General features: G+C 37.4%; 1 protein-coding gene and 1 long non-coding RNA gene across 2 annotated transcripts; one reads left to right on the plus strand and one right to left on the minus strand.

Annotated features, from left to right (window-relative positions):
- Positions 1-7,051: 7,051 nt before the first annotated feature.
- Positions 7,052-9,542, minus strand: LOC142164380 (uncharacterized). Its single transcript, XR_012695158.1, has 4 exons — positions 9,003-9,542; positions 8,815-8,897; positions 7,725-7,798; positions 7,052-7,558 (listed from the first exon to the last, which is right to left on the minus strand). It is a non-coding gene; the product is annotated as an uncharacterized LOC142164380 (long non-coding RNA).
- Positions 9,543-20,367: 10,825 nt separating this feature from the next.
- On the plus strand, positions 20,368-21,206 carry LOC142164010 (uncharacterized). The gene is made up of 3 exons (XM_075221173.1): positions 20,368-20,680; positions 20,791-20,889; positions 20,944-21,206. The coding sequence occupies exons 1-3, from the start codon at positions 20,368-20,370 to the stop codon at positions 21,204-21,206; spliced, it is 675 nt and encodes a 224-aa protein (XP_075077274.1).
- Positions 21,207-27,007: the final 5,801 nt, after the last annotated feature.

Genomic DNA, 27,007 nt, shown 5'->3' on the forward strand with positions numbered 1-27,007 from the left:
AGTTAATTATTGTTATTTACTGAATGAAAATAAGGAATTGGTTTAATGATTCTCTACCGTTGGCTTGCCTGGCAAGTGAAATGTTAGGCGCCATCACGGTCCCGTCGGTGGGAAATTTCGGGTCGTGACAACTCCCTATTAATATTATTGTACAAATTAAATTTCACAAAGGGAGAATTTAAACTCATAAATATTTTACCACAAGGACCTCGTCATTTCATAACCTCCACTGCAGCTTGCAGCCCGGTTTAAATATTTCACATCATATAAAAATGCGAGGATCTCGTCCTCAAATCCAAATCATAAGTATGTTGCACATTGTGCCAACTGAAATTTTTAATTTCCTTTCTTTCTTCTTTTCAATGAATTTCGTAAACATTTTTCATAACACATAACGAACCCTCAAACCGGTAGGGCATATAATTCATAAAAATTAGAATCAATTATTTCGAAACACATTAAACCCATTGTAGTGAATAATAAACATTACTTTTGGACTTATAGTCCTCAATAGTGTACAAAAATAAATGACATACATGGGCTCACATCTTCAAATCTCCCAACATGGATAAACATATAAGTGAGTCACAAATTTACGAAGCTCACCCATAAGTGGAGCATAATAGGAGGACTCACCTCAATATTCAGAACCGAATCAAATTAAGGAAAATATCCTTTTATAATAAAAATCAGGATCGTACCTGTAACGACACCATCTGGTGTATTGGCCTCAGCCAAATCATAGTGATTAAATCAACGGGTCGGGCCTCCACCTCTTAGGCGCCCACTACCCGCCTGTCCTCCACCTCTAGCTGACTGTGCACGTGGAGTATCAACTGGAATAAAGCTTGTAGCTGGAGTGTTCTGATGAAATCCACCCCTCCCAAGTCTGGGACAATCTCTCATGATATGCCTAGTATCACCACACTCATAACAACCCCTCTGAGGTCGCGGCTGCTCGTACTGAGTCTGTGCCGGATAACTGGAATAACCACTGTAAGAATCTCGTGTCGGTGGTGCACTATAAACTGGAGCACCCCGAGTAATCTGATGTGCGAACTGAGCTGACCGACTGTTTGAGCCTCCGCTATAATGGGTCCTAGCTGAAGAGTAAAATCCACCGAACCCTCCAGATCTTCGAGACCTTTTGGCCTCCTTAGAATCCCTTTCCTCGCCTAAAACACCCTCAATCTTCCATGCAATCTCCACTACTTGTTGAAATGGAGTATCAGTTTGCAATGCTCGAGCCATGCATATTTTAATATCATAATCGATCCCCTCAATGAATCTGTGGACCCGCTCTCTGATTGTAGGAACCAAGATCAGTGCATGACAGGCTAACTCACTGAACCTGATAGCATATTTTGACACTGTCATAATGCCCTGATGCAACCGTTCAAACTCTGCATGCCATGTATCTCGGAGAGTCTGGGGAACAAACTCTTTCAAGAACATTTCCGAACATTAAGCCCAAGTTGGCGGTGTTGCATCGGCTGGTCTACCTTCTTCATATATTTTCCACCACCGATACGCTGTGTCTGACAGTTAAAATGTAGTAAAGGCAACTCCGCTCACTTCCACAATACCCATGGTGCGGAGAATACGGTGATAATTTTTTAGAAATCCTTAGGCATCCTCTGTAGTTGTGCCACTGAATGTAGGTGGACTATACCTCTTAAACCTTTTTTTTCCTTCTTCTGATGCCTCTGGCCTGACCTCAGGCCGAACTGCAATAACAGGTTGTACCGGTATTGCACCCGGAACCTGATCAACGTGAACCTGCTGCTCTGGAGTTGTGGTAGGAGTCTTAGTTAATGTACCAAACATACTCAATAACTGTGCTAAGGTCTCCTGAAGTCCGGGGGTAACAACAGGTGTTTCTGGTATCTATCCCCCAACTGGAGCTACTGGTGGCTCCTCAACTGTTGTTCTGACAGCTGCTTTAGTCGCAGCACGTGCCCTTCCTCGACCTCTACCTCGGCCCCGACCTCTTGCAGCCCTAGCAGTATGTGCCGATGCCTGCTCAGCTAACCCAGTAGCACGTGTCCTCACCATCCGTGAGAGAATAGAGATACAAATGTTCACATTCCAAATTTAACAAATTCCACATGACGGGAATGAAAGAAATAGAAATTTCCTAACAGTTCTGTAGCCTCTCGAAGATAAGTACAGACGTATCCGTACCGATCCGCAAGACTCTACTAGACTCGTTCGTGATCGTAGAACCTATGAACCTAGAGCTCTGATACCAACTTGTCACTACCAAAATTCCTACCACAGGCGTCGTGATGGCACCAAGTCTCTAAGACTAGGTAAGCCGATTTCAGTTACGTTTTGAAGTCATTTTTTTAAATTAAATAAGTAACCAAAACTAACAGCGGAATAAATATGAATATACAACCTCCCAAGACTGGTAGTACCGAGTCACGAACTCTAACTGAATACATGGAATGATCACGAGGACTGAATATACAATACTGTTTGATTAAAAATTAACAGTACAATTAAATGAAAAGACTCCAAGGACTGTGACGACCAAGCAGCTCTACCTTGACTCCTTACGGTCCCTCTTTAATTCTGCTCAAGTCTGATACCTCCAATACCTGGCTCTGCACAAAAATATGCAGAAGTGCAGTATGAGTACACCACGGTCGGTACCCAGTAAGTATCAAGACTAACCTCAGTGGAGTAGAGACAAGGTATAGTCAAGACACTCACTAGTCTAATAACCTATGTAATATAGTATACAAAATAATACTGGAAAATAACTAGCAATGATAACAACAAATCAACAAGTGATGTAACATCAATGCAACAAGAACATCAAAATTATTGCTCAGATGAATAATAAATACAAGTACACCCAATTAAATCAAATTCTTCAAATAAATATCCTTCACATATAATTCTACCAAATAATTCTCTTTCAAATATAATTTTTCTCAAATAAATATCTTTCAAATACAATTCTTTCATATAATACTTTCTAAATAAAAATCCTTCCAAATAAATATTTTGAATATAATGCTTCAATTAAAAAGTCACCATGTGACACCTCATTTCATAATCATAAAAATACGGATCTCAGCCCATTTTTATATTTTTCATAAATACGGGTCTCAGTCCATTTTTCTTATCTCCACGGCACTTCGTTACCATAATTAAATTATCATATTTTCCTGGCACCTCGTGCCCTCATTTCATATCTCAACTGCACTGACAACTCACGTGCCAATATCCTCAATGTATATAGGATCCACATGATCAATTTATTTTTTTTTAATAAAGTAAGGTTAAAATCTTTAAGTCAAGTAAGAAATCAACAAATGAATGAATTTATTTTAGAAATTATTTGGGTGAAAAAAATAACATTTCAATTAAAATAAAATATCAGATAAACTACTGATTTGGATATAAAATTTATTAAATTAAAATATACTAGATTTTTTCTTTTATTTAAAATAACTCAATCATCAAAAACAAGTACAACCCAAAAATACAAATCCTCAAAGTCTCGTACGAAAAAGTCGAGGTCAACACAATACATCAAGAAATACAAAACACTTAATATTAAGTGAAATAATACATCACGAAAAACACAAGAATTTACAGATTTTGGAAAAACAAAATAACCAAAGGCAAGTGCAACCATAGAGAAATATCAATAAAATGACACTCCCGAGGTACCGCCTCGTAGTCCCAAGTCATAAATAAATTCACTATATTTCATTTTCTTATATCACCGCGGGAGCCTTCACATTTAATTTTAAAGAAATTATTTTTTCTCAAAATAGCATCCCGCGTTTTAGCTACCCTTATCACACCGCATGACTTCTAGCGTTTCAAGCCACCCTTATCCCCTACTAGCCACGCGTTTCAAGCCACCCTTATCTCACCGCATGCGTTTCAACACCCTGACCTTATATCACCGCATGACTTCTAGTAGTTCCCCCACTAGCCATGCGTTTCAAGCCACCCTTATCCCACTCGAGGTTAAACAAGACACTTACCCTTTTTTTTGCAGTTATGTCAATATTCCAAAATCACTTTCTTGCTTAAATTGACCTCCGGACCGCTCAAATCTATCCAAATTAATTGCATAACTTCATTAAAATTTATCGGAAATAATTCCGGATAATAATACGTTGACTTAAAATTTTATTCCAAAAAGACAATAAAAGTCAATGCGGGGACCGCCTATCTGAACCCGACATAATTTTCATGAAATCTGATCACCCATTCCGATACGAGTTCAATTATACTAAAATTATCAAATTCCGATGTCAAATGCACCTTCAAATCTTAAATTTGTGGTTTATGAAGTTTCTACAATTTTTTCCCCAAATTTCCATCTCAAATTACTAATTAAATGATGAAATCAGTGATATATTCATGTATATTAACCAAATTCGAGTTAGAATCACTTACCCCAATGAATTTCTTGAAAAACCCACGAAATATCGCCACAAACCTAGCTCCCTATGTCCAAAATGTGAAACAATGCCCTAAAACCAGTTTATATAGTGCACCCACTGAACTCCACTTCGTGGTCCACTAAATTCCAAGCGCGTCCGCGCCCCAGGTCCTGCGGTCGCGAAAGTTTGGTGCGGTCTACGAAATTCTTGGGGCTGCAATGCTAGGCTTTAGTGTTTTGGCCATAACTTTCTCTACAAATATCCAAGTTATGACTTCTTTACTTTTCTAGAAACTAGACACGAAGGACTACAACTTTCGTTTTTGAATTATCTCAAAATTCCTTGTGGATCAAAATATATAGGATTCCGAAGTTGCACCAGCGGATCTGCAGAACTTCCTGGAGCGCGGCCGCGGACAGAATTGCTCGGTCCGCGAAAATTTTAGCGCGGCCGCGAAATTATGCGGCTGACCGCGTCCCTCCTTCGCCTCAACGCCCAAAAATGCACGGTCCGCGTCCTCCTTCACCTCAGCGCCCAAAAATACGCTGTCCGCATCCTCGAAAGTGCCAGGACAATATTAGAGTGCCGAAATGCCCGGACTCGCTCAAAACTCATCCCGAAACTCATCCGGAATCTTCCGGACACAAACCATATAAGAATTTAAATTATAAAATACGCTACGGACCTGCTCGCGCACTCAACATACTGAAAAAAGGTCGTCTTGACCCGATATTGACCATGGCCAAACTCCCAAATGTCTTAACTTTACAAATCTCTCAACTTCTATTTTTGCGCCGAAACGTATCAAATCAATCCGGAATGACTTCAAATTTTGCACACAAGTCATAAATGACATAATGTAGGTATTTCAATTTTCAGAATCGGATTCCGACTTCAATATCAAAAAGTCAACTCCCGGTCAACTCTTTTCTTTTAAGCTTATTAAATAAGAATTGTTCTTTTAATTAAATTCTAGATCTTCCGAAAAAATCAAACTCGACCACACCCGCGGATCATAATACTTATTACGTAGTTGCTCGAGACCTTAAGTCACTGAACGGAACGTTAATTCTTAAAACGACAAGTCAGGTCGTTACATCCTAAATTGCCCCCAAACCGTTTTTGCACTAAATTTAGCTTCCTATCGTCGAAATTCAAATTGCACTTAAATACTTACTACGTCCTCTATCCGGATAGCATTTGGCATTATTCCCGCAAATCAAATTGAAAACATTCCGCTCATTATAAATTAACTAGTTAATGCGCGGGATATGATAACACAAATAAGATTAATTCATGCATCAATATCATGAGTTTCTTTTTTACTATAAGTTAAACTTCTTCCAACTACGCCAAAAAGTACCACAAAATAAATAAATTCAGAAGGCGAGACACTCAAAAGAAAAACACAACAATATATTACAAGTTAATTAAGTTCACCAGTTTAGTCTTTTCAAAATCTACCTTGAAACTGTGCTATAGCACATGAATGAAAAAATGATGGGGAAAAAGCAAAAAAAAAAAAATTAAATAATGTTGGGAAGAAGAAACCAGAAACAATATCCTAATTCTAACAATCTCTGGACATTTACTTAGAGTATAGAAGAAGGGTGAAGAAGAAGAAGAATGGAGAAGAATATCGTGCATATTAGTGTTTAGAATATAGGGGGACATAATTAATGGGTTAGGGGACATAAATTAATGGGGTTAGTAAGATATTTATAATATAAGGAGACATAGGTTAGTGGGTTAGTGTGGGAGGAATAAATATATATGTAAGTGTATAATATATATATATATATATATATATATATATATATATATATATATCAGGAATTCAGTGGTACTGTGTTGGACCATGATTGGGGGAAAAGCAAAAAAAAATAAATTAAATAATAAAGTTAATCAAATACAAACATTACTACCTTAGATAAAGAGCAAAAACTGATATGCATCTATCCTGGAGAAACCCAAAAAGGCAAATAAATAACTTGTGTATGAATGGAGCAAGAGAAGTCCCGAGATTTCGATTTTTAAATCGAGATCCAGTGGCAATGACATTAACATTATACTCTGGCCTCTGGTGTTCTCCAATATGAGGACTCTTGAAAAACCGCTAGCTCATTCAACACTTAGTATTACCTTGTCAAACAGTACATGGGAAGTAATCCCAACACTATGAGTTTCTTTTGCTAAACAGCTAGAGGTAGTTTTATGACTCATAGTCCAGTTGATGTCTTGCAGTTCTATAATTAAAACTAATATCCCATAGTAACAAACAACAATCAGCAATTGAGAAATCATATTAGTAATATTTGTGAGATTTTAGCAATCGAAAAATCATACTATCTTTTTTTTTTTCCTTTAGCAGCCTGAGCTTGAGTTATTTCCCGAAATTAATACATTTACAAATTGGTCATCAATCCCGAAAGTTTTTTTCATGTTTAAGATCTTTACGTATTCCGAGTTAATTCCTACATTTAACTTAATTTTATCAAGAAAATGATAACTTTTACCATATAAACATAAAAGCCATAGATCTACAGGAAAAAAGAAGATTTTCTTTCTTCCTAAGAAGTTGGTATGGTACAAAATAGGGCTAAGATGCTGAAAATACAAAGAAAAGGGAAAATAAAAGGGAATAAGAACAAACCATGTGTTTGTTAGCCTCAAACATCTTCCTGCGTGAATAGGCGAATCAAAAGCTAAGAAGATCAAAATCCCAAAAAGTTACAACCCATAAACATTAAATTTGCATGGAACATATAGTATTAAAGTACCAAACACAACATATGATCTTACAAATTTGATCATAACATAATCTGTCACATTGGATCACTCCTCGGATTGGATGGAAAAAGCACAGGCTTTCTGATGTTGAAACATGATCAAGCCAATCTCTATCTTTGTGTCTATGGATCATAATTTCAAACAACTTCTTCACTATAAGTATATATATCTTCTTATCGCTTTACAATTCTCTTCTTCTGACCCTATCAACTCTGTAACTTGCTTTTCATCATTTCAACAAATGGAACATGTTTTTCTCTCCTGTTCTTTGCCTTCAGAGTCATTGATTATTTTGTCCTTTCATCTCCAAAGTTCGTTCTTTTATTTTGGCAACATGAGCAGCAGTAATTTATCTGGAAAAGGAAAAAAATTGAAGGGCATATAGAATATCTCTGCAAATCTGCAATCTATGTGTTCGCCTTTTTTCCATATAAAATTCTGAAGCAAGAAGAGAGTTAGAAAGGGATTCCAAGTAGCCCATTTGTGTATAGAAAATTAAATTTGATAGAATGCGATTACCAACACAGATTTTTGGGGCTGAAATCTTTAGCAGCTACTTGTTCCCGGCAACTCTGACGCATTTCATTGAAGATCTACAATGAAAAAAATTCCAAACAAAAGTGTAACACACTCTAGCAAAGTCAACATTCAAAGGCCATGAATTGCTATGAAAATTAATACCAGGGGCATCTACTTTCACGACATTCTTAACTGGTGTTATAAGTAGTCGCAAAGCCATCTTACCGTTTTAACCCCTATACAACAATTAGTATGAGATATTTTTCACCATTTAAGGAAATTAAATTCTGATTGAAGTGATAGTTTAGGATAATTCAACTTAATTTAAGAGGGCAACATACTGCACATAAGCCGCTGGAATATTGCAAATGCCCACTTTATCCTCCCCTTTTCACAAGAAGTTTTATATAAGTTTTGATGCGCTAATATTTAGAGGTAGTTTTACGTGTTAGGACAACTTGAAAGTTAAATGAAATAAACTCAATAAGTTGAAAATCAAGTAATAATTAAAGGGTTACATATGAAATTGTGCCCCAACACGAAAGTAAAGAAAGACAATTAATATTTAAAACATATTGTAACATGTTTATATGTGTATATTGATATCTTTTTCGACCTTTTGAATAACATCGAGTACGGGTATTTAATATTTATAGGAGCAAGGAACACAACATCTGAAATAAAATCTTAACCAACTCAAAAAGATATAGACATGGGACCATCTTAAAGACTTTTAAAGAACTTCTTGAACAATTCCTTGCAACTCATGCTCCTTCTCTTAAAATTTAGCTATTGAGTAATGCCCTTCTGGCCTGCCAATATTTATAATGTTCAATATTATAGTAGACTCTGTTGATGGATCTAAAACTCACTCTTTATAGCATCAGCAGGGGAAAAAATAACAACGGAAAAAGATAAGAAAAGAGAAATCTTGATGACTCTGAAATTAGACATTATCATAAGAATTCCACCGATAAAATGGTGTATATTTGAAGAATTCCCTTATTGAAGAGTTGCTAGTTGTGCGTATAAATCTTATGGAGGCAACTTTTCACCTACACCAAGGAAATAGAGTAGAAGAATATAATACCTCAAGATAAATGAACCATTGGAAGTTTCTAGAGTGACCTTTTAAGCCCTTATTCTGCACTTCTCCACATCTCTGTTACAAAGCTATCAATAATCATAATAGAAGAGGGAATAGTGAATTATTCAACACGGTAATAATAAATTTAAGAAGAGCAGTTAAAATCAGAAAGCACAAATGGGTAAGATTACCTTTGGTCACAATTGTTGAAGGAGAAAACCCAGACTTGATCGTAGAGAGCGTTTGTTAAAACCTGGAAAGGACGCTTCAAGCACTGAATTAGCCAATAAGTGCATGTATTAATCAAATCATTTAGACAAACTTGAACAACAAAGTTGCATTATAAAGCTAAAATATTAACAAAATAATTATCGACAACATCTAACCTCCTTCAGTGCTTTATAAAGCTAAAATATTAACAAAGTTGCATAACTGGAACAATGGGAGCAAAAAAGGATAATTAAGTGAAACTCTCAAATGGAAAAGGGAAAAGGATAAATTAGGAGAATAAAAAGCAGTAGGGGGAGAGAAAAGGGATTACCAATTTCTTTTTAGTGCTTGTACTCTATTGTAGATTCAACTTAGTATATTGTTTCTATGCTAATTTTGCACTGTCACAATTACGAGATAGGAAAAAAAAAAAAAAGCAGTTCTTTAGCAATGGAGGAGGGGAAACTGATATCATTGGTTTCAATTGCGGGTGAGAGAGATTCTGGAATAAGGAAGGTAGGTTATTGAAACGGACGCCTCTTTTTTGCTGGCAGTTACAGAAGTGTAAGAAGCGTCGGTTGGAATGACACATATTTTTTCTCATTTTTAGCGGTGTAGGAGCAGAATGAAGGAGATTTTTTTTCTTTAAAAAAAAAAAGAAGAGAAAATAGATAAATATGGATGCTGGTATCTGGTTGCGCCACATCACCGGGTCTTTTTTTTTCTTTTATATATATATATATATATATATATATATATATATATATATATATATATATATATATATATATATATATATATAGATAGATAGATAGATAGATAGATAGATTCAATATAATTCCATAAGTGCTCTAATCTTTTGTTTAGTCTATCTTTTAAAATTCAGTTATCCTAACTTCATCTCCTGTCATGCCTTTGACACTGGCATGGCATCTTGTTTTGGATTCCTAAGTAGCTAAAGAATTCTATTTTTGATAACCTATTGAAACCATCTGTGTTTCCAATTAAAAGTCAGACTCCTCTTTATATGATACCCTATAAAAAAATGCATGGTTAGTTAACCCCACATAATGTATCAAAGTGGTATATGGTGGTTTGAGTGGTTTTGAAACGCTTGAAGTTGATACCGTCAGATGTTTTATGTTTTGGGTTAGACTTTAGAGCGTTTTATGTTTTAGTATCTTATTGTTTTTATTTTGCTTTTATATGACTTTTGAGTGTTGTCCTTTTTTGTTTATATTTTTATTAATGTGATGCTTATACTTTCCTGAGTCTTTCCTGAGTCGAGAGTCTATTGGAAACAATTTCTCTATTCTTACAAGGTAGGGATAAAGTCTACATACACACTACCCTCCCCAAACTCCACGATGTGGGATAATACTGGATATGTTGTTCTTTTCTTCTTTTTGTTATAAAATTTTTACCTTCGAGGAAATCTAGACTTTGTTTGAATGCATATTTTGATTGTTTCAAGCGTTCATGATTAGTATAGAGGTGATTGGTTATTGCATTTTTTCTTGATTTAATTAGAAATTTTGAATGAATCAGTTTTACGAATAAAGCAATATTTGTTAACTATAACTATTTCATATCGTTTTTTAAACTATGTATTACTAATTACTTTAATAAAATTATATTTTTAGACTATTATGTAGTAATTACCGCTTGAACTATCCAAAGTGTGAAGGTGCTATATTTCCAACTTTTTATAGTTAATGTTTTTTGAAGAAATTGTAATAAAAAAGAATTTGTTCGACCTGCAAATTTAACCTTATAAAACTAGAATTCGCTTGCTAGATTCATGCTTTATTTATGTTTCTCATGAATATTTTCTTCTCGAATTTTATCCTATCAGCACTGTTTGCATTATATATCTATATGCTCATATGTTTGACTATATGTAGCTCGTTAAAGTTATCATGTTCTTCATTTATAGTTTTTTATATTATATAAATTTATTCTTGTGAATTTATTTGTTCCTTTTACAACATTAAATCATTTAGATTATCTTTAAACATGCCGATTAGCTTAAGAAACTTTTTTTTTTATTGTTTCTTCGATTAATTTTTTGCTTGGTAAATTATTATATTAAGTATATATTGCACCTACGTGATTAAATAATAAAGAGTCACCGTTCTATGTTTTAGCATTAAATAAATAATCTGAATATTTTAGGACCAAGAACATAGTCTATGAAAAGATATTAGGCGAGATGCAATAATAGAATATATTATTATACGATAAAATACCTATAGGTACAAATAACATAACTAAATTTTTTATCTTTGCGATTTGGAGGTCCGTAGACTAAATTGAAGCATCTTGGCAAAAATTAGAAAGTTGAAGCTTTGGAAGGTTGAGAGGTTTGACCGGTAATTGACTTTGTTGATATCATGCTCGAATTGCGATTCTGAGAGTTGGATTAGCTCAGTTATGTGGTCTCGTCCAATTTCAATCCTCTATTTGAGGTTATGAAAACGGTCGATGCATGCAATAGTAATACCCAACAATAGTCGGGGTTGAATTCCGCAGGGATATGAATGGGTATCAGTAGAATATATCTTAGCGCATGAGTTTGTATATCTAAATTTACACTTCCGCAATATTTGGTTTTGTTTGAAAATCCAACTACGATTGCGATTCAAAGAATGAAATTAGGAAATTATTTTTGTTGTTTTTCAAATGATATAAAAGTCCTAGGGCTATGACCTTCACCTAGGTGTTTGCCTAATGGGTTGTGAACTTTAAAGCTTGTTTTATTGGTCAGGGTAAATTATTACTATCAACACTCAAGTACTCACTCAATACCTCTCGGTCAGAGAGTAATTTTGCCTAATTTAGCTTTTTCAAGTCCAAATGGGTATTGAACAAAATATTTGATAAGAAGTTCAAGTCGGATTTTAATATTTCTACTAGGGTTGGATCACAACCCTAGTAAAAATCTAGCTGCCCATGCTTAAATTGGAAGAAAGAGGAGAAGAAATGATAATTAAACTCATATTGATAATTAAAATGATGAAATCAATATTCAAAAAAGCTCAAAATAGCAAAAGCTACTAAAAAGAGTAAAAGAAACCGTCTACTGTAGCAGCTGATGTCAAAAGTTGACCTAAAAAAATGAAACTCTTCTATTTATACAAAACTGGAATTTTCGGACAAAAATGCCTTTTCGGAGGTTTTGCGGCCGCATAATTCCATGTGTGGTCCACACTTTTCTTCAGCTTGACAGGATTGGAGATCTGCGGCCGCATAATTCTGAACTGCGACCGCACTGTCCTCTTTCTGCGGTTCGCACAATAATGTCTGCGGCCGCACCTTGTTCTTTCGCAGTCCGCACAAATGTGTCTGCAGCCGCGTAGCTCATCTTCTACGGTCGCACAATAATTATGCGGTCTGTACTTGTGTTAGACTTGAGGTGTAGGTTCTCTGAACTTTTGCTCTGACCCAGCTTCTGCGGCCGCACAATTTATGTGCGGACCGCACATTGCACATTTCTTTGATGGGAATTTCTTTACAACTTGCGGTCTGCACTTCTGATCTTTTGTGCTTGTTTTTTTTCTTGAGTTCAGATTACTCCTTCTTAAGTTGGATTTCATCTTGAGAGCTCATATTCTAATATTCCTGCAATTAAGCACATTTCATCAGTTTACGGGAACACAATTAAACGCTTTTGGACTAAAACGAAAGCTGAAAGGCACTAATAAGTAGTCAAAATCCCCACTTATCATTATGTTATTTGGTACTTGCATGCAAAATTTGACGTCATTCCGGGTTGATTTGATATGTTTCGGAACGAGTTTTGGAAGTTGGAAGATTTAAAAATTCATAAGTTCGATTTGTGGTATGATTCATAATTTTGACATTGTTTGATGTGATTTGAGGCCTCGAGTATGTCCATGTTATGTTATGGAACTTGTTGGTATATTTCGATGAGGTCCCGGGGGCCTCGGGTATGTTTTAGATGGGCTTCGTGCCATTTCGTCATGTTTTAGAGTTGCTGGTTTTCTGATGCTCCATGTACTCTATGTGATCGCGTGTATGCTGTCGCGATCGCGATATGTTGTGGGAACTAGGTATAGTTCTTCTTCCTGTTCGCATTGATGTTTCCGCGTTCGTGTAGCATGTTCTTATGGCTGGCAGATTTCCTTCTTTGTGTTCGCATGGAGTGTTTCGCGATCGCGTACGTGTGAGTTGTCCTTCATCGCGTTCACGTCCCTTGTTCCGCGTTCGCATAGCACATCCTGGGCACTGATATGTTTTTCTTCTTCACGATCGCACAAGTTAGCCCGCGATCGCGTAGTACATGTTTTGGGCAGTTTTGTTTATTCTTCGCGATCGCATTTTAATTCCACAATCGCGATGTGCAAATCACTAGGCAAAAGAATATATTTTCCAAAATAGAGGATTTGACCATTTTTATCATATCTTGAGTTGTAGAACTCGGATTTCAGCGATGTTTCGTAGGTTTTTCAAGCAAATTAGTGGGGTAAGTGTTCTTCAGTCAAATTTATTATATTTCATGATTCCGTCTTTATTTTTATCATTGGTTTGAGTTGAGGAAAATGGAAAATTTTGTAAAAATCTTTCAAAATGTAAAATGACGATTTGAGGGACGAATTGATATCAGAATTTGATAACTTTTGTATAGTTGAACTCATATCAGAATGGGTGTTCGGATTTCATAAATTTTATCGAGTTTTGAGGTGCGGGCCCAGGGGTTGACTTTTTATTTTTAATTAAAGATCGAAACTTTATTATCTGTAATTGTTTCCTATGAGTTTTATTTATGATTTGAAGCTATTTTTGCTAGATTTGAGTCGTCCGGAGGTTGTTTCACTCAAGAAGGTCATTTTAGAGTATTGGTCTAGCTTCTTTGAGGTAAGTATCTTGTTTAACGTTGTGGGGGGAGGGGAGGAACTACCCCTTAGGACTTGAGTCGTTTGTGCTATTTGTGTCTTGTGAAAGCCGTGTACGCGAGGTGATGAGTATGTACTCGGGCTTATATGTGGAAATTGACATGTCTAGACTCTTAGGCATGTTTTATGTACTTAATTGAAATTGTTAGCATGTGTTATATCTTTATTCACCGTGTCTACTATCACATGTTTTATTTGAAGTTGTCATTACATGTCACATTCTTTACTTGTCGAGTTTGATTCTATATGCTTTATTTGGAGTTGTTATCACTTTGTGTCCAGGAATGTGATTTCCTTTATTATGGAGATACTCATAGTTGAGATTGTCGCCACATGATATATTTTGTTGTCAGGTTGTCTCCATACATTTAGACGAAGTACTAGTTCATGCCATTTCTCTCATTGTCAGCCTAATTTATACATTAGAGTCTGAAGTTTGCCACTCCATGGAAGTACTATCACTATCGAGGTTATCTTTAAACAATTAATTGAAATTGAAGTTATTGAGAGTTATTAATCTATTCTAATCGAAGTTGTATTGAAAAAGGGGTGTTATTACTTGTTGAGTTACCGTTCCATTCATTTTGTTGTTATTAAGATTCTATATATATTGTGTTGAGCCGTGGGATTTTTGTTGTGAAAATATTGATATCGTTGAATTCTTGGAAAGGTTGTGGCTTACAGAAAATTGTGATATGAGTTGTTATGTTGTGTTGTTGTAATGATAGCACATGTGAATTGTTGCGTGGTTTGGTTGTTGTTATGCGGAGTATAAGGGTGGTATTTCACTGTTGTTGTTGTTATGCAGGGCATAAGGGTTGTATTTCACCGTTGTTGTTATCATGCGGGGCATAAGGGTGATATCTCACTGTTATTGAATGTATAGAGTGATACAGGTGGCTATTGTGTTATTGTCTGGGTGGAGCAATAAGGGTGGATATTATACGGAGTGATACATGTGGATATAGGATAGATAAGGGTGGCTAATGATATTGTCAGGGCGGAGTGATACGGGTGGCTATCGGAGAGATAAGGGTGGCAATGTCAGGGATGATGTGTGATGATTTGGAGACATTGTGTTGGAAATTTTAGTGTGATGGTGTGTTTTTCCTTGTGCTTGTCATACACCTTATGTGACTTGTATTGTTGCTTCGATGAGTTGTTCGATGTCTTTGATATCATTTGTTGACTTGGGCTGCAGTAGTACACTAACACAAGCATACACAGTAACATGCCACTTATACTAGTACAGGAGTATGAATCTTGTCATTTATTGATCATGCACATGTGTTCTTGTATTATCCGTTTCCATGTTGCTATTGGGCTGATGGAAGGCTAGAAGTTAGTATTTTAGTCGTAGTATTGCACTTAATTATTATATTTTACGTGTGTTTGATCTTAAATGATAGTGAATTATACTTATTACATGTTTTATGCCTTGTATAAAATGATTCTGAGCTATTTAGGTAATTTTGAGCCAAATCGAACAACTTGAAGCTTTGAAGTCTGAATAGAAGCCCAAGAAATTAAGCCGGGATCACGTTCGGGGGTCGAGGACCAAGTCCGAATATCAAAAAGTGAACATGTGAATTTACTATAAGAAAAAGCCACTACCGTGCCGCATGGGGCACCGTGAAGTGCTGCGCGGTAGTGCAAAAGTAGCCTGACAAGAAAAATATGAGCTCTCTGGATTTCCTCACTAGCGGGCCGCATGGGGCGACACGGCGTGCGGCGCGACTGTGCAAAAATTGTCAAAATGATTTCCAAGTTCATCTAGGAAGAGGTAGTTTTGTCTGGGCTTGTTTCTACACGGCATAAATACACCAAAACATAATTTTGAAGGGACTTTACACCTATGAAAGATTGGAGAACCAACCAAGGGAAGAAGACTCAAGAATTCATCAATAATACAACATGCAATCGGTGCAATACGGGAGTTTGTATCGAAATCATTAGCTTTCATGTTTTATTTGTTCTTAAACTTAATTGAGATGCATTACCCCATTGTCATGGAGTAATTTCTGTTATGGTATTGACAGATACAGTGTTTCGATAACGTGATTAGGGATTCGATTCTTGATAATTGTTAGAATTAATTTATGAAACTTTAATTTGTATTGTGAGTTATTTTTTGTTTTGCTTAATCTAAAGAGGAGTTTGATATTGAACTTCGTCACATCTTATGCTCTAGTTTAAATTCGTGATTCAAATAGGTAATTGAAAGAGCCTCTTGAATTGTTAATCGAACTAGAAAATAGGGAAATATTAGTGAGAAGTTACCCTTTAGATCATAATCATCATTTGATTGTTGCAACTGTTCACCGTGCTTTAATTGGATTAATTAATGAATTAACGTTGAAACTAATGAGTAATATTAACTTCAAGTGTAATCTGATTATCGGTTGAATTCGTGAGAATCAACTATATTATAGAGTGAATTTACTCAAGAATTGGATCCTGAGTCGGTTATCTTTCACCTATCTAGTCAAATACCATTATCCCTCTCATTGATATTTCTTTGTTGCTCATCTGTTGTCTTTTATGATCAATTGTTATTTTGCTTAATTTTTAGTAGTTCATCGTAGTAACAGTTATCAAATCAAGTATTAATTTTTCTGGATAGTAATCAGCTGGAAATTATTCGAACACTGTTTAAATCCAATCTCTGTGGAGATGATAATAAATCTATATTATCTTTGACTAGCGAGCAATAATTTTGTGTTGTGTTTTACGCTAGCCAAATTTTGGCGTTGTTGCCAGGGATTGGCAATCAATGGTGTTTAAAATGGGTTTTAGTACTAATTCAGGAACCAATTTTTACTTTAATTATTCATGTTTCTTACTTGTGTGCAGGATACATGTTTGATTTCTCTAGTGTATGACTCGATCGTCTTCAAAGGAAGTGATACCCTATGAACCAGAGTTGGAGAAACACCTGTGACAACTGGGTTAGACTTTGACTCAAGATATCATGGAAAATGAAGCGAATGATGGAGTAGACTTAGCTGCAAGAGAGGCAGCACAACTAGAAGTTGCACGGAGAATTGCTGATGAGGCCGTCAACGATGATGGAGGTCGAAGATTCAATCTAAACCGACCCTTAGTTGAAGACCAGTTCGAGAATGCAGCACCCAGGCCTGGAAGATCATTGGATGAATATGCTGGGCCAATCTATAATCAAGGAATGTCAAGTGTCAGACCCCCACCCATAGCAGAAAAAAACTTCGAATTGAAGCAAGGCTTTCTTCAAACTATTCAAAACAACTACAGTTTTAAAGGGAAGGTGAACGAAAATCCTAATACTCACTTGATGGACTTTGAATATATCATGAACACCTTCCAGTATAATGGAGTATCAAAGGAAGCACTTAAGGGCATTCCCCTTCTCATTGAAAGATGACACAAAGCAATGGCTTCATAGCTTACCCGCATGTTCTATCAGGACATAGGAAAATATGACCAAGAATTTTCTTGACAAATACTTCTGAGCTGCAAAAACAGGGAAGTTTAGAAGGAAAATCCACAATTTCTGCCAGAAGGAGACAAAAATGGCATTTGAAGCTTGGGAATGATTCAAGTAGATAATCAGAGGATGTTAATCAGTGGCCGACTGAGAGTAATGACACAAGAAAATCAGTTGGGGTTCACCAGGTAGACTCTAACACATCCATACAAGCCTAGCTAGACACTATGGCCAAGGAGATAAAATAGCTGGCATTGACCAAGGTACAAAATGAGCCGCAAATAGCATGTTACTTTCGTGGATTGGGACACCCTACACATGAGTGTCAAGCATCAGCTGAGGAGGTCAACGTAATGGGAAATTTTAATAGAGGAAACTATTAAGGTGGGAACAACTATAATGCTATGGGTCAAAGACATCCAGGTTTTTTGTGGAGTTCACTTAGTGGGAGCTTGAATTCTTGGCAGCAAAATAATATCAAACCCAGGGTCAAGGACCACCAGGTTTTCAGAATCAGCAGAGGCGGTAATACCAGCCACACCAGTCAAATTAGTCTAGTATGGAAGACCTCATGAAGGCATTCATCAACAAATCAGATGAAAAATTTGAGACTCAGGGCACAACCATCAGAGGGCACGGTACGGCCATCCGGAATTTAGAAAGACAATTGGGACAAATTGCAAATTTGTTATCTGAGGGAGATCCTGGGATTTTTTCCTCTGACACTGAAAAGAACTCCAAGGAAACTATCAAAGTTGTATCTCTAAGAAGTGGCAAAACTTTGGATGATCCGATGGTGAAATCTAGTCCCGAGGTGGTGAACAAGTAGGCAGAGACACCAGCAGATAAAAAAAGTGAAGAGCAGAAAGGCCGAAGTAGTGGGGTACAAAATGAGATTGAAGAAATTAGACATATGCCAGCTCTACCATTCCCTCAAAATATGAAGCGAGAGAAACTTGACAAATGTTTTGAGCAATTCTTGGAGATGCTCAAGAAACTTTATGTGAACATTCCCTTCATAGAGCTACTCACTCAGATATCGGCCTATGCAAAGTTCTTGAAGGAAATCATGTCTAGCAAAAGAAAATTAGAGAAAATAAAAGTAATCAAGCTAAATGCCCACTGCATTGCCATATTGCAAAATAAAATTCCGCAAAAGTATGGGGACCCAGGTAGCTTCACCATACCATGCTCGTTGGGGAGTGAAAAATTTCGACAAGGCCCTCTATGATTCTGGTGCGTCGATAAATCTAATGCCTCTGTCTGTATTCAGGAAACTGGAAGGTGAGCTCGGAGTGATCAAATCAATATCAGTGTCCCCACAACTAGCTGACCAAACTACCATTCTACCTGGGGGAATCATAGAGGATATTCTAGTGTGGGTAGACAAGTTTGTGTTCCTCGTAGACTTTATTATGGTGGATATGGAGGTGAACAAGGAGGTGCCTCTAATTCTACGGAGACCATTCTTATGTACAGGTAGAGCTATCCTTGATAACTATTAGGAGCAGCTTATGCTCAAAGTGGGCAACGAAAAAGTGGTGTTCCAAATGAAAAGGATGATGAAATAACCCAGTGATGAGGCATCCGCCTACTCGTGTTTCAAGCTGGATGTCGTTGGAGAATTAGCTGAAAAATACAAGTTTGACAAGCTTATGGGGGGTACTCTCTGTATTACTCAGTTTAGCACAGTGGAAGATGAAGATCCTGAAATAAAGAAAGAGGTTGAAGCTCTTGGAACTAAGGATCAAGTGGTTGATGAGGAGGAACTAAAAGAGGAGGCTTATAAGCCTAATGTGGAATTGAAAGTCCTCCTCACTCACTTAAAATATGCTTTTCTTAAAACTAACAATTTTCCTGTGATTATTTCTACTGAGTTGACAGGTACACAGAAGCAAAGGCTGGTGGAACTGCTAAAAAACACAAGAAGGCCATTGGCTGGAGTATAGATGTTATTCAAGGAATCAGTCCAGCCATTTGCATGCACAAAATTCTGTTGGAAGAAAATAGCAAGCCAGTGGTGCAGCCCCAACGCAACCTGGTCAAAAATTTGGAGGAGGTAGTGCACAAGGATATCATCAAATTGCTAGATGTGGGAGTGATTTTTCCCATCTATGATAGCCAATGGATTAGTCCAGTACAAGTTGTACCTAAGAAGGGGGCATGACAGTGGTGAAAAATGAAGATAATGAATTAATCCCCACAAGAACAGTCACTAGGTGGAGAATGTACATTAGTTATAGAAGGCTGAATGATGCAACAAGGAAGGGCCACTTCCCACTCCCCTTTATTGATCAAATGCTCGAGAAAGTGGTTGGACATGGATGCTACTACTTCCTGGATGGGTACTCAGGCTACAATCAGATACCTATTTCCCTAGAAGATGTTGAGAAGACCACATTCACTTGCCCGTCAGGTATTTTTGCTTACGGGGGAATGTTGTTTGGGTTGTGTAATGCACCTGCCACTTTTTAGAGGTGCATGATGTCTATATTCTCTGATTTAAATGGGAAGTGTCTAGAAGTATTCATGTATGATTTCATCCTCTTTGGTGATGACTTTGAGGACTGCTTGACGAATTTGGAGTTCATGCTTGAATGTTGCGAAGCCACACATTTGGTTCTTAACTAGGAGAATTGTCACTTCATAGTTAAAGAGGGAATTGTCTTGGGCCACAAAGTAACTGCACATGGAATTGAAGTTGAAAGAGCCAAGGTGGATGTAATTGTTGGGCTCTCTCCACCAACGTCGGTGAAGAGCATAAGGAGTTTCTTGGGACATGTTGGGTTCTATAGGAGGTTCATCAAAAACTTCTCCAGCATTACCAAACCGTTGACCGCATTGCTAGCTAAAGATGTCAAGTTTGTTTTCAACGTGGAGTGCTTAAGAGCATTCAAATTGATAAAGGAAAATCTTGTAAGTTCTCCTATTATAGTGACACCTTATTGGATCTAACCATTTGAGATAATGTGTGATGCCAATGATGTAGTTGTGGGGGAAGTTCTGGGGCAAAGAAAAGAAAAAATGTTTATGCCCATTTATTATGTAGGCAGGACGTTGAATGATGCTCAAGTCAACTATGCCACTACTGAGAAAGAGTTCTTTGTTGTGGTCTTTGATTTTGACAAGTTTAGATCATACCTGGTAGGGAGCAAAGTGATTGTACACACGGATCACTCAGCCTTGAAATATCTGTTGAGTAAAAAGGAGTCTAATCCACGTCTGATGCGGTGGGTGTTGTTACTCCAAGAGTTTGACTTGGAGATCAAAGATAGGAAGGGCAAATAAAATCAAGTCGTCAATCATCTATCTCGACTTGAGAGACCTCCGGTCGAAACAATTGACGTAAGAGAAGAGTTCCCTCATGAAAAAAAAATTCCATTATTGCAGTCTCCGAAAGACCGCCTTGGTATGCTGATGTAGCCAACATTTTGGCTAGTGGATGGTTGACGCGTGACCTCTCTCGTGATCAAGGAAGGAAGCTTCAAGGTGAGGTAAAAAGTTATTTTTAGAATGACCCTTTCTTGTTTAAACTGTGTGCAGATGGTGTGATTCGAATGTGTGTGCCTGAAAGAGATATGGCAAGCATTCTTTATCATTTCCATGATGGAGCAGTTGGAGGACACTATGGTGGAAATTACACTGCAGCAAAGGTCATAGAAGCCGGTTTCTATGGACCTACTTTGTACAAAGACACACGGGCGTATGTAGTTGCATGTGACAAGTGTCAAAGGGCAAGTAACATTAGCAAGAGGGATGAAATGCCACTAAACTCCATTTTAGTATGTGAAATTTTTGACGTTTAGGGAATTGACTTCATGGGTTCATTCCCATCGTCTTATTCATATGAGTATATCCTAGCAGCCGTTGACTGTGTCTCTAAATGGGTCGAAGCAATCCTTACTAGGACAAATTATGCTCGAGTGGTGTGTGAGTTCCTACGAAATAACATCTTTACCCGTTTTGGGACACCTCGAGTGATTATCAGTGACAATGGGTCGCACTTTGTGAACAAACAGTCCGCTACATTGTTATCTAAGTATGGGGTCACACACAAAACAGGAACCTCGTACCATTCCCAAACTAGTGGGCAAGTTGAAGTGGCTAACCGTGAACTTAAGCAAATTCTTAAAAAGAGGTTAGTTCTTCTTGTAAGGATTGGTCTGTAAAGTTGAATCAAGCTTTGTGGGCATATAGAACTGCATTCAAAACAACCATAAGGACTTCACCATTCAAATTAATGTATGAAAAATTGTGTCATCTACCTGTTGAGATAGAACATAAATCTTATTGGGCAATTAAGATGCTTAATCTTGATCTTAGTCTTGCAGGTAAACACAGGTTGGCGCAGATGAATGAATTGGATGAGTTTAGACTGGACGCGTATGAAAATGCATGAATCTTTAAGGAAAATACAAAGAGGTGGCATGATCGTCTGATTAAGCCAAGGGAGTTTCATGAAGGGGACAGAGTCTTACTATACAATAGTAGACTTAGGTTATTCCCTGGAAAATTCAAATCAAGATGGACAAGTCCGTATGTGGTGAAACACGTCTCACCGTATGGTGCCATTGAAATACAGGATGAAGAAGGGAATGAAAGTTTTAAGGTGAATGGGCATAGGTTGAAACAGTACCTTGTTGGAGGATTTGACAAGTCGTCCTCCAGCATCATGATCAAATGAGCCTAAGTGATGGAGTCAAGCTGACGACAATAACTCAGAATTACTTCTAACCATCTTTATTGCTTTTGTAGACTAGTTAGATAATGGTAATTTAGGATTATTAGAGTTAGGAGTTTTGGTAATTATTTTAACAGGTATGAGCATGAATCGAACACAAAATAAGTACAAAATAGAGTTGGGGTGCGACCTATAGGCTAAAAAAGTAAAAAAATCGACTCTGAGAAAATTGGCCTACCGCACCGTATGAGGCATCACATGGGGCGTCGCGCTTGTTCAAACTGGAAAATCTGTCAGAGATGGCTCTCTGGAAAAAATCCCACTACTGTGCAGCATGGGGCGTTGCGCCCAGCGACGCGGTAGTCTAAACATTTCAGCACTTATTTTTAAAAAAATAAAATTACAATCTGATTTTGAAAAAAGAAACGGGACAGACTACTACTACCCCAACCCATTTTTTTCCACTTTCCACCATATATCTCATTCTCTCTCAAACCTCTCCTCTCTAACTCACCCCCAAGTTCCCTATTCTTCTTCTTCTTCAAAGTTCTTCACCTCCAATTCTCCCACTTCCATCATTCATCGAGGTAAGTTCTTCCTCTCCTTCTTGTAGTATTTAATTATAGATTTTAGTTAACTTTAGTTTAAGTTCTCTAACCCTAGGTATTTTATTTTGTGCTAATTCTTTAGCTATTTTTCTTCTATTTTGGCCGAAATTCTTGCATAAACTTGTGGAGTTTTCATTGTTCTTATGATTATGGGTGATTTTTGGTGTATTTTGATGGTGTTGGAATTATTTTATGTTGAATCTTGGTGGGGGTTCCCAAGTGGCCTAAAATTGGTAAAGTTTTGTGTAAAATTGTGCACTTTGTGCTATTGGGAAGATGTGGTGATGTTGTGGTTGTGGTGAGTGATGTCTTTGATGTGGTTGTATGATGATTCTAACCCACTTTGAATTGAAATAAGAAGGTGAAATATATGCCCACAATGTGTTTGTTGAAATGTCTTAGTGACATAAAATTGTGTAGTGTTGCTAATATTGAAGGGAAGTGCTTTGTGGGATGTGATGCTAGATTATAAGTGTGGGTTGAGAGGTCATGTTTGTATGTTGTAAAACTTTAATTTGTTAGCCCCGAGTGCTAATTGATTGACCACCACATACGAATGTGTTGCTAGGTGCTAAATGGGGTGCCTGATTCATGCTAAATACGTGTGTAGTGTTGTATTGTATCGTAATTTTGTTAGTAGTGTATTAGACTAACTTCCTATGCTTATTTTCTTAATTACTAGTTTAGCTTCTTAATTTTGTATTTTACACAAGTGTAGTCTGTTGCTATGTTATTGTAATGTTATGTTAGTGGTCGGGTGGGTTGTTGATTACTCGTGGTGTGCTTTTAATGGGGTAGTCTGAGTCTCTGATATACATTGTACTTGTGAACATGCCAATAACATAAGTGTGGGGTGGTTTCCCCATTTGGTCATGTTTATGTTTTAAGTGTTGTGGCTAATGTTGTTCGTCTTGTGCAAGTACAATGTCTCGTCGTCCTAGTGTTTGTTGAAATGTCTTAGTGACATAAAATTGTGTAGTGTTGCTAATGTTGAAGGAAATTTCTATGTGGGATGTGATGCTAGATGATAAGTGTGAGGTGAGAGGTTATATCCGTATGTTGTGAAACTTTAATTTGTTAGCCCCGAGTGCTAATTGATTGACCACCCCATATTAATGTGTTGCTAGGTGCTAAATGGGGTGCCCGATTCATGCTAAGTACGTGCATAGTATTGTATTGTATCGTAATTTTGTTAGTGGTGGATTAGACTAACTTCTTATGCTTTTTTCTTAATTACTAATTTAGCTTCTTAAGTTTGTATTTTACACTTGTGTAGTCCGTGGTTATGTTGTTGTAATGTTATATTGGTGGTCGGGTGGGTTATTGATTACTTATGGCGTGCTTTCAATGGGGTAGTCTGAATCCCCGATATACATTGTACTTGTGAACATGCCAATAACATAAGTGTGGGGTGGTTACCCCGTTTGGTCCTGTTTATGTTTTAAGTGTTGTGGCTAATGTTATTCGTCTTGTGCTGGTACAATGTCTCATCGTCCTAGAATACGTTCTAACATAGGTACCTCAGAGCTTGCCTCTAGTAGTCATCGAGGAGGTAGGCGGGCACTTCCCCCTTCCCCAGTGGAGGAGGAAGAGGAGTGCATTGATCCTAATACGGATGTAGTGACAGGCTGCAAGTATGGCATTCGGGCTATGCCAGCTCATGCTAGGGTATAGTACCAGACCTTTGTTCCGACAGTGAGTACCGATCCGGAAGTTGGCATTGATGATGGTAAGCTAGTCAGGAAATACACGGGGATTTACAACAACATCATATACATGGGTTTTGAAAACGTGTTCTGTCCCTGTGAGTCGGTGAATGTGAACATGCTTAAGGAGTTTTATGCTAACTGGCAACCCGAGGCCAGTTTAGATGTAGTGTATGAAGTGGAGGTGCGAGGCAAGATGATTCCATTTTCTTCCCGGGTAATAAATATGATCATTGGATTCACGGAGCATTCACATAAGTTATTCTTGAGGTTGTTGCGTTGGCCCCTATCCTGATATTAGACGCCAGTTGTGTAGCGCGGGGTCTTTTGCCACATGGACGCGAGATACTAATGAGTTCCACAAGGACATAAAGAAGTGCCATTTCTAGCGTCCCGCCAGAGTCGTTCTCCATTTGATTAATACAAAGATCATGTCTACCCAGAACGACATTGATGTCTCGCGGTTAAAGGTGTGTCTCATTTATGCTATCCTGACTCAGATGAAGTTTGATCTGGGTAAAATTATGCTTGAGCACATGTCTCGAGTACGACCATTTGGGGCCCGCCGCCTATATTTTTCGAGTATGATCACGCGGCTTCTTAGGACCCACCATGTGGAGGAGGAGTTTCATTATGATCAGGAGATTCTATTTTTACGGCCTCATAAGCCTTCTGATGTCACAGCTGTGACAGACCCCCTACTATTATTGTTCCTGTAGATTAGAGATTTGTTCGTGTTTAGGTAACACTGCAGTTGTTATTTGCTGATATGCGCCTTCGCTGCTTGGGGGGGAAGGCTTGGCAGAGCTGCAGAAGGACCATCCACTCTCCGCGGTCACACAGTAGTGGTTGGGCTTAGCTGCTGGAGTACAGATGCTACCAGATGAGGACGCCAACTTTGTTCCTTCTGATGATGAAGAGTACATGTGCACTTTTGAGGGTATTGATGAGGAGTAGGCCATGGGTCTCAGGGAGTTACCTTTTCACTCTTGTTTTACTGTTTTGCATTGGGGCAATGCAATTTCTTAAGTGTGGGGTCTCCTATTTGATTGTATTTGTACTTGTTTTCTATTTGCCGGTTGGTTTTGTTTGATTTGTTTCTTGCTTTCTTAGATAATATGGTCTGTAATTATAACCCTGAATTGTATCGGCATGTAATAGTGAGTAATTAATTGTTTAGCTTTGACTCTTTCAAACGATGGATTTCATCGACTAGCTTCTTGAGGGATTTGAAGTCCAACGAGAAAAATACAAAAACAAAAATCAAAAAATTTGAAAATCCAAAAATATGTCCTTTGTTTTATTTTATTCTAATTTATTTTACTTTCTTAGGTAGTGTAGTAATTCTCCTTTGATTTTTCTTTGTGCTGTGGTTCTTTTTCAAGGGTTTTACTTGAACCGGGTGTAGTTAGTTTTTTGTTTTATAGGAACAAAGAATCTTGAGTCATAGTGCTAATTTGAAGCAATTTCCCTTGACTGCATATGCCTTGAGAGTGGTGAGTTCCTTAGTCGTGATGCCTAGGCTCAGTTCTTGACTTTTAGATAAGTGCCTTAAATTGCTTGATCGTAACTCTGCTTAACTTCTTTGACTAGAGAGTCGGGAAAGATCCTATCCTGAGTGAGTTATATGCCAATGTGTGAGAAAGGTTTTCGTTGTTATTATGTGCATATCAGTTGATGTCTAGAACTTGCCCCGTGTGTTTGCAAAGTGAAATAACAGTTGTGTTCAGTCTTGGAAGTGATATAGGTATTTCTTTCTTGAGCCAGATATATACTTTTGCCCACCTAATTAATGTTTATCTTAGTTAGCCCCTTTGAGCCTGCAATCCTATTTCTTTGGCAACCACACTACAAGCTTGACCCCTTTGTTTGAATTGACTATCTCTTTGAATCGTTGACCTTTCTTGAACACTTGAGTTTGTTAGGAGCTTGTAAAAGCTAGATGGAGGTATGGTTGTGTTTTGAGTGGAACTATAGAAAAGGGAAAGGTGCACTGTTGAAAAACAAATGAGAACCACTTGTAGGGAATTGATAAAAGAAGAGGAGAAAATCAGAATCTAGTAAAAGAAAAAATGCCGGTGTTTGTATATATTATAAAGAAAATTAGTCCTTGCTAGTGGTAACTCTTGCTTTGTCCGTGCTTAAAGAAATTATGAGCTTGGTATTAATATGATGTAAAGGTTGGGACTTGGTTCAACACAAGTGTGGGGTTTAATGTGTTAATGTACATGTATTAAAGTACTCAGAGAGGTGTAGTCACTATATCCATATGTATCCTACCAGTCCCGTAGCCTAAATTATAACCAAAATTAAGTCCTACTTGATCCTTGACTGAATGAGCTCAAATTAGTAGAGTATTACACTACGGGCAAGCATGTGGTACGTCTTCTGTGGAGCATGAATTTTATTTCTAAGAGTGAGTGAATTCTTTCTATCTTGAGTTCCTAATTGCTCTTGAACTTTACTGTACATGGAACTACTCTCTATTGTTTGTGTGAGTGCACATGACTTGTGAAGGTAAGGTAGCGTCTTTGACCTATGTGTTAGAGTAAGTGAACAGGTTATGAAAAAAATGCGTGGTGCTTTTGAGTCGAGTCCTGAGGTAAGGATGT

Source organism: Nicotiana tabacum, chromosome 9, assembly GCF_000715075.1.
Source record: "Nicotiana tabacum cultivar K326 chromosome 9, ASM71507v2, whole genome shotgun sequence".
NCBI lineage: Eukaryota > Viridiplantae > Streptophyta > Magnoliopsida > Solanales > Solanaceae > Nicotiana > Nicotiana tabacum.